This window comes from Seriola dumerili, unplaced genomic scaffold (assembly GCF_002260705.1).
Source record: "Seriola dumerili isolate Sdu_G_001 unplaced genomic scaffold, Sdu_1.0 BDQW01000267.1, whole genome shotgun sequence".
Lineage (NCBI taxonomy): Eukaryota > Metazoa > Chordata > Actinopteri > Carangiformes > Carangidae > Seriola > Seriola dumerili.
The window spans coordinates 657,014-673,413 of NW_019174522.1; the positions used below are offsets into that span (position 1 = coordinate 657,014).

At 39.7% G+C, this 16,400-nt stretch overlaps 1 protein-coding gene across 1 annotated transcript in view; it reads right to left on the bottom strand.

Annotated features, from left to right (window-relative positions):
* The window catches only part of LOC111230447 (teneurin-3), a 251,188-nt gene that overhangs the window by 52,927 nt on the left and 181,861 nt on the right, over positions 1 to 16,400 (bottom strand). The window contains exons 22-24 of the mRNA XM_022757188.1: positions 10,447 to 10,578; positions 10,137 to 10,272; positions 5,839 to 5,982 (exon numbers count right to left, since the gene is read on the bottom strand). Coding sequence (XP_022612909.1) covers positions 5,839 to 5,982; positions 10,137 to 10,272; positions 10,447 to 10,578 — 412 coding nt within the window. The remainder of the gene's footprint in view (positions 1 to 5,838; positions 5,983 to 10,136; positions 10,273 to 10,446; positions 10,579 to 16,400) is intronic.

Below are 16,400 nucleotides of genomic sequence, written 5' to 3' on the forward strand. Positions count from 1 at the left end.
AGAAAAGTTGTTAAAGTGGTTCAGTTGTGATGAGACTGTTTTATTATAAAAATGGCTGAATCTGTGTGAAAGAAAATAAGAAAAGAAATAAAAAAGAAGAAAAAGGGGAAACTCAAGCTACAGTTTTTATTTCACTTTACATGCCCTGTACATGCACTGGTAACCTGCGGGTTTTCAGGACTGATTTTTAAAACTTTACTGTTTGTTTCTAAAACACTGAGCAGCCTTGTCCCATTTTACATTGCCAACCTTCTCACCCTTGCACACCTGCTCATTCTCTTAGATCTGCAGACCAGCTGTTGCTCTCTGTCCCCTGGGCAAGGCTTGAGACACAGGGTGATGAGGGCTCCTCAACCATGGAATTAACCTTCCTATGGGAATGAGACAAGCTACCAGAGTGTCCTCTTTTAAAAACTAATTTTTATAAATAACTTCTAATATAAGTTTTTACTTTTTGTTTTATGCTTTTACTTTTATTTAAACTTCAGATTTTCCATTGTCTCTTATCTTTGAATCTATTTCTTGACTACATCAAACTATTCTAATATGCAAGTGTACATAAACAGTGTATTTTATCTGTTTTTACACTGTGAAGCAGTTTGTAAACCTCTTTTTGAAAAGTGCTACATCAATAGAGATTATCATCAACATATCATGGTGATGTGTTTTGTATTAAGATGTTATGAGCAAAAAAAAAGTCATCAACTTGCATTAAGACATTAGAGGAAACATTTTCTGTCTGTTACAGTCGTACACAAGAACAAATAAAACACCGACATCTCCAACTGTGATGTTCTGAACTGATTAAGGCTGGAGAAGAAGAAAGGCTCTGACACAGCTGAGAATGACTTTTAATTATACATGGCATAGTCTCTGCATACCTGTCAGTTATTTAAGCAGAAACTTTATTAGAGAGAGCAGACTGACATCGTCCTTCACTGCTTCTTTAATGATGAAGGATTGTACTAAATACAGTCAATAATATATACATACATATATATAGATATATATCTATATATCTATATATATATTGTTTTGTTTTGTTTGTAGGTTTTCTTGTCAAAAAATTCAACTACAAACACTTAAATTTGGGATTTGTGTCCTGACAATGGACAAAAAAAAACATGAATGTAAAGTTATTTGAGGTTCAGTCATTTTGATTTGATTTGGGAAAAAAGAAACTTTCACAGGTTCTGTGGAGCAAAGCACTGGAGCAGCTTGAGTCTTGCTGACCGGCTTACACACTCCCACACTCCCAGTCTCTGTGCACACACACACTAATATGTGAATACATCGACAAACATGAGCTTCAAAGACTCACAAGTACACTTGAATGGAAATCACACACACCCTGACTGTAGAACATCCTCACAGTGTATGCAGAGGGAAGCAGATCAACTTGTCAACCCTCTGCCCCTGAAACACCTCCACACACACACACACACACACACATGCACACGCAAGCTCTCTTTTATCCAGTCTTATCTGAGTTGTTCAGCAGTTCAACTCACTACTCAGTGCTCACAGATCACACAACACATTACCAGTGTGTGTGTGTGTGTGTGTGTGTGTAAGGTGTGGGTAGTCCTCTGCACACAAATCCAGTGTGTGTCTCTTTTCCTCCCTCTTCATGCCTCTCTCTCTTTCTCCTCCCTGTCTATCTCATTTTGCCTCTGCCTCTCCATCCCATAACAAATGTGAAAATGATCCATGTTGTGTCGTCACGCTTCACATCTCATGGATTTCTGATCATTTCTGCCAAATCCAAACTGATTCTTACCACTGAACATGGTCATACACAAAAAGTTGAAATTATTGAGATTTAAAAATCAATATTGCCAAACAGAAGAGTCAAATACTCAGCTTAATGATGGAAGTGATATTTTAGACTTTTGTGACATTATGATGATGATGTTATTTTACTGTTATTTCATATTACAGAACCTTAAAATATTTACTTTATCATTAAGATCATTTAACTTCCTGTTCATGAAACTGGGCTTCAAACAAGAAAGTGAAGTACGATAAAAATAAATAAGTAAATTAAACAATTAATTAATACATAAATAAATAAATAAATATCTTTCCTTCAAACCACAAACTGATTTAACATAAACTTCTATTCTTTATAAGACAGAGAGAATTAGTGTTAGTAGTTGCACAGAAAGGTATTTTTGATCATTAAGTTCGTTTAGGACTCTATCCATCCATCCATCCATCCATCCATCCATCCATCCATCCATCCATCCATCCATCCATCCATCCATCAGCTGTAACTCTTGTGCCTACATGCTGCCAGTCTATCACAGGGCTGACACAACATCACACCTATGGGCAGATTAGGGTCGTCACTGATCCTAACCTGCATTAGTTTTAGTTTAGTTTATTTATCTGATAGGGACATTGCATTTAAGATGAACTATAAATTAAGGAGAACTAATGTGTTGCACAAAGAGTTTATAGCTGTTGCTAATTCTCCACTCCTGTCCTTAGTTGGGCTTTTACATGTGTAATGTAATTAAAGCAGGCAATGGCAAAAACAACACAAAACAGACAAGACAACTGATAATATCCTACAATTAGCTAAAATATACAGATGTTCAGTCTAACATCTTTAGACTGTGGGAGGAAATGGAGTGCCTGGAGGAAACCTACTGAGGCACGGGGAAAGCCCCCGGCCAGCCAACATGTGCGAACCCAGAACCTTGCAGGGTTCTAATCTAATTTAATCTAATGTAATCTAATGTAATCTAATCTAATTTAGTTTAATTTAATTTAATTTAATTTAATTTAATTTAATTTAATCTAATCTAATCTAATCTAATCTATTATAATCTAATCTAATATAATCTAATCTAATCTATTATAATCTAATCTAATCTAATCTAAAATAATATAATATAACCCAGGAAGGAACCATGGTACAATAGAAAGTGAATACAGCTTTGTTTCACAGGGCTTCATTTGTTCATTTTTACAGCAGCTCCCACACTGACACCAGCACCTATTCTCATGTTACTATATAAACATGAAAATGATAGTCCCTCTCTGTGCTCCTGGACCAGCTGATGTATAAACTAAATGCTGGACATGTCTCCCAGCTGCCATCTTTATCCGTAGATAAAAAGATAAAAAGTCAAATTTGAGACATTCAGTGTAGCAGCAGCTCTTCCCTATGAAAACATGAAAACACAGAACAAGAAACAATGATTTCACTGGCCTCACTGTCAGACCGTTAGACACAAACATACATGCGGCGTGTTTAGTGGAGCTATGAGAGAAACTACAAAGAAAACACTGCAAAGGAGTGTTTGATGCTCTCTCTCTCTCTCTCTCTCTCTCTCTCTCTCTCTCTCTTTCAACACAGACAAGATTATTCTAATGTCCATACACTGTATTTTAGTCTCAGAGGAACAAACACACTTTGTATGTTGCGATTCTGTCCCTTCAAGACACATAATCACACCCACAGAGAGCTGCATGCATACAGACAGAAAATCACATGTCACATGTGCATTTTGAACACACACACATATACACACACATACACACACACACACACACACACACACACACACACACACACACACACACACACACACACACACACACACACACACACACACACACTGAATCAGGTGACAAGGTGTTGAAAGCCCAAGAGGACTGCAGGGAGAGAGGGATGAATAGCAATGTGATGGATGGGGTGACAGATAGAGGACGGCAAGGAAGGGAGAAAGAGGAATTTGGGGGGGGGGGGGGTTACAAAGTCAAAGTGCCTCTAAAGCTGGAAAAATACATTTAAGTATGTATCTATGCTTATATATCCCAGTTCCTGAAAGGTTGGCTATGTGAATGGAAACTGTTCTCTTTTCAGTCTTCAGATGACAAAAGCAGCTGATCAATATACAGTATAATAATTATATTTTACTTGTAATTGAAGTGTCGGGTTTCAGATTTTATAATTACTTTAAATAATTAATTATTGTATAATTCGAAACGGGTTACATAGACTACTAAAAGAAAGTGACTTTCCAGAATTTCCTCCACTGAAGAAGAAACCACAAAACCACGGCGTCCGACAAAGACAGAGATGAGACCAGAGCACAGACGGACAAGTTACATGTCAAATGTTGCCATCGCTTTTTGGCCAGCATCGCAATGCTAGCAAACCATTATCCCACAGCACTGCTAGCCCTGATTGGGGGGGGGGGGTCTGACATGCTGGTGGTCTACTGCGACATTCTGTGGCAGTGACGATTGTTTACCTTTAATAATGAATTTAGGAAACAGAGACAGAGGTGGAGTGGCAGTTCCAATTACATGGCTTCTTTCTTTTCCTTGAGAAATCGAGATAAACAAATTCAGTTTAACATCAGCAGTAAGTGGCGCACTGAGGGCTACATTACAACATGTGAGATTTTCCCACTTGCCAGAAATGTAATCTGATGTACCTTCAGGCTGCAATGTATAATATTCAGTCATCGTATTTCAACTCTGAGGTTTCATTGGATTATCTAAAATCAAAGTGGCAACTCTAGATTTCTACATGGAGCATTTTATTGTGGTTTTTATTGTTTTTATTGTATTATATTACATTTGTTTAAATCCTTCATTGATGTGGACAGCAGTACTGCCAAGGTGTTGTTTCTAAACTCAAGACCAGTACAAACGTAATGAGGATTATTCAACCAGTGACATGTTACTGTAGGTTTTGACTTTTCTGATCACATGTTCAAAGAAAGAGTAAAAAGACTCAGAGACCATCTTATGATGGAATCACACCAGCCGTGGCACACCAGCCTCAGTAGTTATTACTATATTATTACATGAGTTCTCAGTATTAATAGGTTAGACCTCACCCATCTTTGAACTTGGCCTTCATTTTGATCTCAACCACACCCGTGTGAAGATTAGTGACTGTATCTTGCAGGTTGTGACACTATAACTGTGACAAAAATCTGTCCACAGACACATCCTGCCAAAGTCTTCAGAACCTCCTCTGTGGTAGGTCCCGCTGCAGTAGGTGTCACCAGGATCACATTCACGATGACACACACACACAGACTCACAAGGTGAAAACAACACCAGCCACGCTGGTAATAAAAGACGATAATATGTTAATGCACTGCAAGACAAAAACAGGCAAGCAAAGAGAGGAGTGATGGCATGGGAGGAGGCAAGGAGAGATGAATGAAGGTCTGAAATGATGGTGTTGGTGAGAAACCAAAAATGTGCATGTGTGAGAGAGAAAAAGAGAGAGAGAGAGAGAGAGAGATGAAAGACCAAAAACACCACTGGGCAGCTGGAGCAAATCCAAGAGGCCAACAAGGAACTCTCTCTCTCACATGCGCGCACACACACACACACACACACACACACACACACACACACACACACACACACACACACACACACACACACACACACACACACTCTTTTCGTCTGTTCCATCAACCAAAGCCTGCATGACGACAATCAGTCTGACAACTGCTGAGATTAACATACTTTTAAACTGCAATTAGCTTTGTCCTCTTACTCTTGGACACATAATTAACCAGTTAATGATGTGGAGAGAGGGAGGGAGAGAGAGAGAGAGAGAGAGAGAGAGAGAGAGAGAGAGAGAGAGAGAGAGAGAGAGAGAGAGAATATGTATGGTACTTTCAGTGCAAAGTAAACGTCTAAACCTCGATTGTCACATATACATACAAGTATTAGGCTTAGTAAACTAAAAACAACAACATAACAGTATCAGTTTCATCATCTTGCACTGGAGATGCTATATGAGAGTATATGAACATGTAGCTACAGTTGGACAGTGCAGGTTTTGTCACTTACCGTTTTGTACGTCCAGGATGTGATGTTTATCCAGGGTCCACCCTCCCATGTTGGAGGCATCCAACTCATAGCCTTGTAAAATGGCTGTTCTCTTCTCCCACAGGATGAGGTCCAGGCAGGACTCGTATTCAAACCCCACCGACACTGTTAGACACACACAGGGCAAAGGCCAGTTATTCAGCTCTCTTCTTTGACTGCACTTACTTCAAACCAAACCAAACAGGATTCAGACCAGAGGAAACAGACAACAGGTTTGAAAACACAGTGAACCACGGCGTTAACCTGATCTGTCTGCTTTTCTAACATCCTCTGACTCCTGCTCCTGGCCAGTTCACACACACACACACACACACACACACACACACACACACACACACACACACACACACACACACACACACAGATGTTTCGACTTTGCACTCAGAAACCATCTCTATGACGTACAACACTAACATCAAGGATGAAACACAAAAATATCATTAATGGTTACTTGATCAATCAGAATAAATTTTAGTTAAAAAGGTGATTATGCTTAAGCAATAACACTACAATACTTCCTTTTTCACCCTCTCCCCATACATACATACATACATACATACATACATACATACATACATACATACATACATACATACATACATACATACATACATACATACATACGCACTCTCTATCCAAAAACCAGTCTACCCAGGATCATAGAACACAGATATATGATAACCTCTAATATCAACATCAAAACACACACACACACACACAGACACACACACACACACACACACATTAGAGACTCATACCATACGCATGGTATTCTTGTCATTTTTACGTCTCTATAACTGTTTCATTTTGTTGTCATCTACATGTCTGTCCATCTTATAATTATGTAAAAACAGAAATAAGAAAGAACCCAAGAGGATAAAATGAAGCATTGAAACATTTGCACAATAACATTTATGCACACACATTCTGGCTTTTCCTCAATTAAGTGACAACTTTCATCTGCACGTGGTATAAATAGCTCCCATCCTCATTTTTATTTCCCCCCCGTTTTTATTCATTTAATCATTTAGCACAAAATTTCAACAAAACTCAGTGCAGCTCTGCTTCCTGCCGCTGTGTGCTGTTGTGTCACTTTAATTATTATGGCGTTTTATCAGCAGAAAAATGAATGACAAGGAGCTGATTGAATGGAGGAAGGGCTGGTGTGTTCTGGTCTGCAGGAGGTTTTTACAGGTTTCCACATGCTGATTCAAGAAGATGACTGTTCTTTAAAACCTGCAATAAGTCACATTTTTGGCCAGTTTGGGGCAGTGAAAAACAACTGAAATCAGATCTGGTTCATCTGTTGCTGAATTCTCCACTATGTTCACCAATAACTGTGTCTATGTGGCATTTGCATTTGAGCTCAAACTCAAGCTACTAAAGCTCAGTAAAGCTGAGGGGAGCCGCAGGTTTGGATGTTCATTCTATGCATTTGATAGTGTTAAAATGAAAATGTGAATTACAGCTGCTTTAAGGTTTAGATTTGACTTTGACTTTTTGTTTCTTTATTTCTCATATGCCAACATGTGCAGCTGTCAATCATTTTGACCGTGTGACTATTTACCGGTGTTGCTGTAATTGCCAACGTTTGTTTGACGTGCTCTGCTTGGCTTTTCATCGCAGAGGAGCGCAGGCAGCAGATATGCTTCCACGCCATCCATGGCAGAGATCATCTATATTATATACTGCTAATCGTCTGTCATGCTAATAAAGCTTATTTGAATTTGAATCATCTATCCTGCTGTGTCTGTTATTAATCAGGGCCTGTGACACCATCATTATATCACATTGTCTCATGGTGACGGGATGACTACTCAGAGAGCCTACAGTTTGCACTCGTGCAGCCTCATATCAGCACACTGCCACCTCCATGTTTCCCTCTGCAGTCACTGTGGTGGTCCTGGCCGGGTCCACGTCAAAACATGCTGGACCACATGTGATAATAACAAATCTGTTTTGGTTTCATGTGCTGCTTCAGTTTAATCATGCAGTTTTGTGAGCAATGGTTTTCTTCTTGGACGCCGTCCATAGAGGCTGACTTCTTACAATGTCCTTTGTGCTGTCTGATCAGCTACTAAAGCACATTTTGTACACTTTGCAGGGAATTTGTAAAATGACACAGTTTTCAATCAATAAACATTTTAATGGCATTGCAAATTGCTCTTTTGTTGGGTCTCCTTTCTTGTATAGTGTATGTATTGTACACACTTCAGTCTACAAAGTCAATGGAGATGATAGATAGATAGATGCGGCGTGGCAGTTGCCTCCTGATGAGTTCAACCTCTACATTTATGTCTCAGCTTTTATTTCAGCAGTTGCCAGACATGTGCTACAAATATTCTCATGTTAACCCTATCTTATTATAACTTATGAGCACCAATTTCAAAAGTGTTACAAAACATAGCAGTAAATTGTTTTTATGTTCACCCCATTAAGCCGGGCTACCTTAAGTAATAACTCACTGAAAAGTATGTCTGCTGGTCCCTCATAAAGGTGTCAGAGGGGTTAGCATGCCCATTATGTCCCCGCCATTTCCCTGTTAAAGCTTTTCTCCAAAACCTATTTGAACTTAGCTGTGGCTGTCTCCAGCTTTATATATGTTCAGGAGAAAATCCCCCGCCTCTTTACAGCTACTGTGCACAGTATGTTGTCAAACTTTAATACCAGGAGTTATTATGTGATGAATTGGTGCATTTTAATTGTTGTTTACCTTTTATCTCCACCTCTGATAGAGAATGATACTTCTATTAGCATCATTTCCAATGATTCCCACAGTGTCTTGTCACTTTCACCTCTGGGTTACAGAGAGGTTAACAGTTATGGTGACTTGTGGTGCAAGCAGCATCGTCTCTATGCTTTACTACGGACTAAAGGACCAAAAACATGTATCCACTAGGGGGCAGAACAGAGCAGATTTATCACTGGTTGACACCTGATGTTACGTTTCTTGAGAATACTGCATAATGTAAACATAAAGGTGACACCTGAGATTACTATATGGTTAACTCTGAAGCAGCAGTGACAACAAAGTGCAGAGTGCCATCAACAGACCTGCCAGCCTTGCGAAAATATTTTGAGTCCCGTAATAGTGTTTAGGAACAGTCAGCTGTTTTACCTCATTTCTGAACTTTGACCATGTTTTTCTAAAATGTCAATTACTCACTGTGTTACATTATAATATACAGTTAAAGTCAAAAGTTCATGATTAATATTTTATTGTTTGATTGGTGTGTTTATACAAACCGACAAACAAAAGTGAATTTCGTTCAATTATCTAATAAAAATGGATGTAATTACAGAACAGAAACTTATGTTGTGATGTAAAAAGCTCAGTCTCTCCCTGTCGGTGTCCCTGTCTCTGTACAGAGGACAGAGACTCTGGGAAGAGCTGCAGCTGAGATTGATGCTAACCTTTGTTCTGATTGTTTCTCTGATAACTTATGAAGCAGACGTTCAGCAGGTTTTTACCAGCAGCTGAATTCTCCACAGAGGTGTCCTCCTCTCCACAACAAACACACCAGGGGATTAAAACCAGTACAAACCAACTGAGCTACTCGACGCCCCTGAGTACTGCTCTTGTATAATTTACAGCGACAAATCGTAGCAGGAACAGTGTATTTGTATATGTGCTGTACTGATATACTGTATTCCTCCAACTGCTCATGTGTTTAATTGCATATTGCAGATACACACACACACAGACAAAACTCCAAATGAATGCAGGTACACAGATAGGTGAAAGCATGGATTGACACTTGTGGCTGTGCAGTCCAACAACAGCTTTCCACAGTACTGCTGCTCACTGAGCTCACCAGCTGCGTCTTCAAAAGCTTTTCATGAGGGGGAGAGTACTCATTTCATGTCCTTAGCCATATTATCCTCAGAAGTCCAAGGATTCAAACAGTGACCTTTTTTTTGTCACAACACCACTTAACCTCCAGGCTTGTCATTCTACCATATAAAAAATACAGCACAACACAAGTTTCTGTTGTCATTTCTGTTGTGCTGTAAAAGGAAACCTAGTATTCTTAACCACAGATCTCTGTTGTGTGGCTTTTCACAAACATATACTGCACGTCTCACATTACAGCAGTTTAGCTTGGCTGCCCATCATCCTTAGGATTAATTGTGTCTGCTTCAGGTTCGAATTTGAAAACTGTCAAAGTTGTCATGCTTTAATTGATGTTCCATAAATTTTTCACATCTTTTTAAAAACATTATTTTCTGTTTAGCTTTGATACTAGTAGCAAACTCACCAACTGCCTCTGATAGTCCATAGACACGTTGGCCATAGGCATCTGTCTTGTCCCAGATGAAGGTGTAGGATAGGTTTGGCTGGGCAGGGAACCATTTCTGGAAGAGGCGACCCACCACCGCCACCATCAGGTGTACCTGGAGAAACAGCAACAGACACAAAGGTCACTAAATGGTAGTTCAGGTTAGGGTTGCACTGCTATCAGGTACTGATGCTGACTAGCTGACTGAGGCATTCTGTACTGATCTGAAGTAGGACATCATAGTGGTTTTGAGGACATTTAAAATTGTATCATATATTAAATGTCTCACCTTCATCAGGTTGAAAGGTATTGATGACTGGGTCATGGTGACTTTGAGGACTGGTTTATATCCAGCAGCTCTGGAGCTCAGGTAGATCAGGTTTAGATCACTGCCTGGTATTGAGGTTTCTTCTTGTAAAACCTGCCGAGGGATAAAATGACACAAAAAACAAATCAGCACCTATTTCACTGTCCCAGTTGGTATCTGAAGCATCTTATTCAAAAGGAATGCAGAGATAAAGAGCACACAGCTTCATAGTGCCACTAGTAGTCTTTGTAGTGAGAGAAAAACAAACATCAAACCATCCAGGCTCACGACAGGTGTGCATACTTAAGATCATGGCTTCTTTCCAACTCAATACAGAGACATTTCTATAGTAGAACTGGTTAATATGACTATAAGTAAAATTTTAAATACTGATGCTTTACAAAATTAATTGTCTAATCAGAAGAACTTAGATTCACCAGCCTTAAGCACATAGCTCTAGATTTGAACAGGTCTGTGCAAAATGACCCCTTTTTAATCATTCCTGAGACAATGATCAGGCTCTGACAAAACAGCTGTGTGCACACTGAATTCCCTGGTGGTCTACAATAGTGAATATACTCACGTCATTTTATCATGAAAGTAAAAACATGACCAAATAAATCTGAATAAAAAGACTTGAATTCACTTTGATGCTGAAAATACTAACAGGACAAATTGTGTATCTCTAACAAAATAATTAAAGGTCACGTATTTTACACTTCTCCTACGCTTTATTTGAAGTTTCAATATCAATAAGAAGATATATTTGTGGTTTTAAGAACCAAAAAACCATCTCAATGTAGTTTTAGATCTCCTCTCTCAGGCTTCTCTCTGGAGCTCTAGTAAAAACAGGTCGGCGAGCTGACACTAAACACTCAGAGAAACTAGCACCTGCAAGGTTGACTTTGATACTTTCACATATGGACCTTTCAGAAAATACCACGAACAGCAGCGTGTCCGCACATGAGGAGCAGCACGTTAGCAGAGCAGCGGCAGCTTCAGTGCTCTGTGTGTGTGTCACATTCCACAATGCTGCTGGTGTGTGCTTCCTCAGCAGCAATCTCACTGCATTCACAGCTGCGCACAGGACAGAGAACAAGCTTGCTCAAGCTCTGAACGATGATACTGGCGCTTCTCATTTTCTTGCAGGTTGCAGGGCATTGGGGCTGATTGACAAACTGGTAACTGAGCCTCTTCGGGCTGCTGTTTCAAATGAGAAGAATGTGCGTTCCATGAATGACACATATCAGGAGCTAGCTAGAAAGCCCGCACGGTGACAGGGGATGTTAGACAGACCAGTTCAGATAGACCTGTTTTTTTTTATCTTTAGTCAGGAACACCAGTGCTGAGCTTGATGCCCTGACTGCACAGGCAGCAGTTATCCTTATAGCTGAACTGTGGAAAGTGTGCCCAAAACAAATGGCAAAATATCACAGTTGAGATGTTTAAATATGGAGGTCTGCGGACAACAGATGAAGACGTAGATGGACTATGGAATGCGGATTGGACATTTTAAGACGACAGAAAACATCGTCTCGTTTTAACAAACCAATTTTTGAGGGGAAACCCTCAATCATCATATATCCAATAATCAAATCAAATAATAATTTCAACAGAGGAAACAATTCCCCATTCAACCTCCTTATGGATTGAGTTAGGAATATAACATATGATAACATTAATAATAATATTGACAATTATATAATATTGACATTATTAATATCTGCATTTTTTATAGGCTACTACTTATTGAGAAAAATGTAACTTCAATGTGTCCACTAGATAGCAGTATTAGAGTACAAATGGCAACCTGTTGTTGTTAACTGTTTAAGATCCTTTCTGATGACCGGCGAGAGTGTTTTCCTGTTTATTCCCGTATATGAAACGTAGCCCCTCCATCAAAAAGGGGTGGGTACCAATAGCATGGAAGCAGTGATGGTCCAAACGCCTTAAGATGTACAAATTTGGCGCCTTGACACGGACGTGAAACCAGATATTTTGGACCAATCGGACCGTTTTGGAAGGTTTAGATGAGAGGATTCAGGCGTGCCATCCGCGGATTAAAAAACGTGAACTTGCAACCTTCCAGCCACGAGCTTGCTTCTCTAACGTTTAGGCCATGTTGCCCACAGTAGTTATGGTGCCATATGTTAATACACCGAAACAACTTGTGGGAAAGCTGGTCAGACACCCTGCTACAAAGAGGATGGCACCAACGGTTGATACAGGGCTATAGTATTAAACATGCGACAGATGAATAATAGTATTTAGTGTACTTTATGATGGGGAGGAGCAGTCTGTCAGTGCTGCAGACATGAGAAACAGGAGTGTGAAGAACACGCTCACAGACGAACAGGGAAAAGAACAATGGCATCCAGGCATGGTAGCTGCTGGTGGCACAGGGGATTTACTTCAAACAGAGTACCCATTGGAAGCCGGGGGGCCTTTATGATTGTGCTGTTTGAGAAGACTATGTTAGTGATGAAATTTATTTTGCTGCACAGATTTTCTAATTCAGCATTCGTGCTTGCTCGACATTAGTTTGGTGGTAAAATAAGAATATAATGGTAGAACTGCTGCCACCTATCCAGCTCTGTAAGCTCCTTGGATATGATCATGAAAGAATCAGAGAGAAAGAAGCTATCGCTAACTGCTAAGCTAAACTGCTGAATCAGTGGCTGTTCAGACCTGGTATTAGCATGTGTCTTCAGTGATCCGATCACCAGTGGTCAGCTATAATTACGTCATTTCACCACCTGGATTTAAAATGCATTTCCACATGGTTCTCAATTGACCACTCGTCATCGTATCTCACTTCTTTGCTTTATATGCAAATAAACAGGTATGAGTTGTTGTTTTCAGCCAATCGACAGACGGGTCCATTGTCAATGTGCTTGTGTGTGTTATATATTATATATTGTTATCAACATATAACATGTTTTACCTCACATGTGTGTAAGGTACTATATAATAAAACTTTATTAAATCAAAGGGCATCTTTGGCAGCCAGGTGAATCAATTCCCAGGTGAGAACAGCATCGAAATCAACCAATTAATGCCAGTCAGGCTCTTTGCAGCCATGTGCATACAACTGATAATTACTAATTTACACTCAGTTGGCAATTTATTACAAACATCCAGCTAAAACTGATGTAGTCTAACAACAGTTGTGCAGTAAATCCTCCTTCATGAAGGTTATAATGTTCAGATTTTATTAAGATAGTTTTAGACAGTTGTTGATCATCTTGGAGGAATTATTTGGTCTGCTGGAACAGCAGCAGACCAGAGAAGCAGAGGAGGCTGAAGAGGAAACAGGTGCATCTTCAAGGTTTTAGGGGAGATTTTAAAATGACAGTGGGATTAATGATACACTAATATGGATTAATTGTAAATTACTAACTTATATTTATCTTAAGTGTAGTCCACCTATACTAACTTGTAAGTTATTATAACACATGATAATTTCCCAAAGTTTTAGTCTTTGATCTGATACTTCATAGATGTATTTAAATATAAATACATTTCTGAATGTTAATTCAGATCTTATATGTTACTAAAGCATGTGATTGACAGCATTACAAAGTCCTCTTAGTTTTGGAGGGTGGTTGGGTTATTGGGCCCCTACCAATGTTGAGACCAAAACCTGCGCCCTTGGGTGGTGCATTGATGGTGGTTGGACAACTGACCGGGCAGCATTCAGAAGTTGGCTAACAAGGCATTTGGGTGAGCCATTGTAGATTAACCTGAGCAAATACAATACAGCTGGGATTTGTGGTGCAGTACATCAGGAGACTCTCCACTGTGCACTGGCTCTTCTGGCTCTTCTGAGTTTGGTTAGAAAGTAGAGGCTTTGTTGTGCCTTCCCAGTGACAGTGGAGGTGTGTATGGCCCAGGAGAAGTCTCCACTGATGTGGGAATTCAAAAGTGGAGACTCTCTCCACCACCTCGCCATCAATGTCCACTGGGCCAGGATCTGTTGATCCTTTTTCTTATTGTAGTAAATGAGAATGTTGGAAGAACACCAGGAAGTCCAGTTTCACACCTTCTCCATGTATGCTGACTCACAGTTAGGCCCATCAATCGTGCCATCAGCAAACTTAATGATGGTATTTGTTAAGAAGGGCATACAGGAAAGGGTTCAGCACACATCTTTGTGGAACACCAGTTTTCTGGGTGAGGGTGGAGGATGTATGTTTTCCTATCCTGACACTATGGGGGTGGTTGGTCATGAAAATCCAGTGTCCAATTGCAAAATTGTTGTGTGCATTCAGCATTCAGGGCGGTTGTCGATTTGAGGCATGTTGGGACAACAGCATATGTCAGTGAGAGGTTGAAAATGTTGATGAAGACCTCTACTAACTGACTGGTGTATGCCCAAAGCAGCCGCCCTGGAACACCATCATTTCCAGTTGCTTTCCTTGCATTGCCGCTGTGCAGTGCCCCACTGACCTCATTACTGTCCAGTGTCAGTCCACGGTCTATCCCTTTCCCTACTGTTGTTATTTCTGTCGAAGCGGGGAAAGAACATGTTAAGGTCCTCTGCCAGTGAGGGGCTGCTGCTGACAGTCAGGCTGTCTTTCACTTTGTACTCTGTAACGGCGTGAATGCATCGCCACATGCGTCAGGGGTCATTATTGTTAAAATACAACACAAACAGTAATGAATTCAGGGAGAACTGAGCCACAGCATCTGTCTTTCCCTCCCTCTTTCTTTCTCTATTTGCTTTCAAAAAGAATATATATATATATATATAAAAAAAGCTCCTCAGGGAATGATCCATTCGGACTGTTCCGGTGTTATATTTTTCAACTGCACTATTGCCTTTTCATTAGCTGCGCATTTAGTGTTCATTACAGATCCATTACATCCCCTTTAAGACTGCCCTTTCCACTGCCCTCCTCTCTAATGGACTCAGCTCCACCAAAAGCTAAGTAGCAGCTTTCCATTCACTTGCTTTTGATCTGCACTTAGACACACACACACACACACACATACTTGCCGCACACACATTGCGCACACTTTTCTTTTCGTGAACACCATCTTACCCTGTTGACGGTCAAAAGCCACATGCACAGGCTTGTCAAATAAAAAATAATTATGGAGCGCTGGTTCAGGCTTGTAAAAAATATAAAAACACACATTGAGTTCTGTCATCTGTTTCATTTCCTCTGTGGACTGGTTCACACAATGGTGTGAGTGTGATGAAGAACCACACACACACACACACACACACACACACACACACTACTGCTTCTCTTTGTATTCCACTCTCAATCTCCTTTGCATGCACGAGAGACACAGCCAATATACCTCTTTCTCCATCTCTTTCTTTCCCTTTCTCTGACACACAGCACACACACACATACACACACACCACACAAAGATAACATGGTGTAATGTGTAAGCAATTACAGCATTCCTACATGATGAGCCTCAGTTGCCCCATAAGAGGCGATACCTCGGGTGGAGCTCTGTGTGTGTGAGCACAAACGCTAGTTTCATATAAAAACAATCATTGCAGAGCTGTGGTAGTATGTTTATATATATATATATATATATATATATACACACATACGTATCAGTGGTGTTGATGGCACTAATATGTGTTATAAAGAAAGTTAAAAAATAAGTTATTTGTTTTTGTTTTGTCTTTTCATTTGCCCTTCAAAATGTTTCTTTATTTTCATCATTTGACAGGAATTATTTCATTATGTAGGAATCTACTTTCTGAATTGATTTGTCTATATAATGTCAGAAAAAATGCCCATCAGAGTCCCAGTTGACGTTTTCGTCAATGATATAAAACAGAGAAAAGCAGAAAACACATGAATTTAAAAAAACAGCAAATGTTGAACTGATTATTCAACATTATATCAACAAATCACTCCAGCTCTATAAAATTACAATTAGAAATGCTACGTTGGTGTTTAATTATT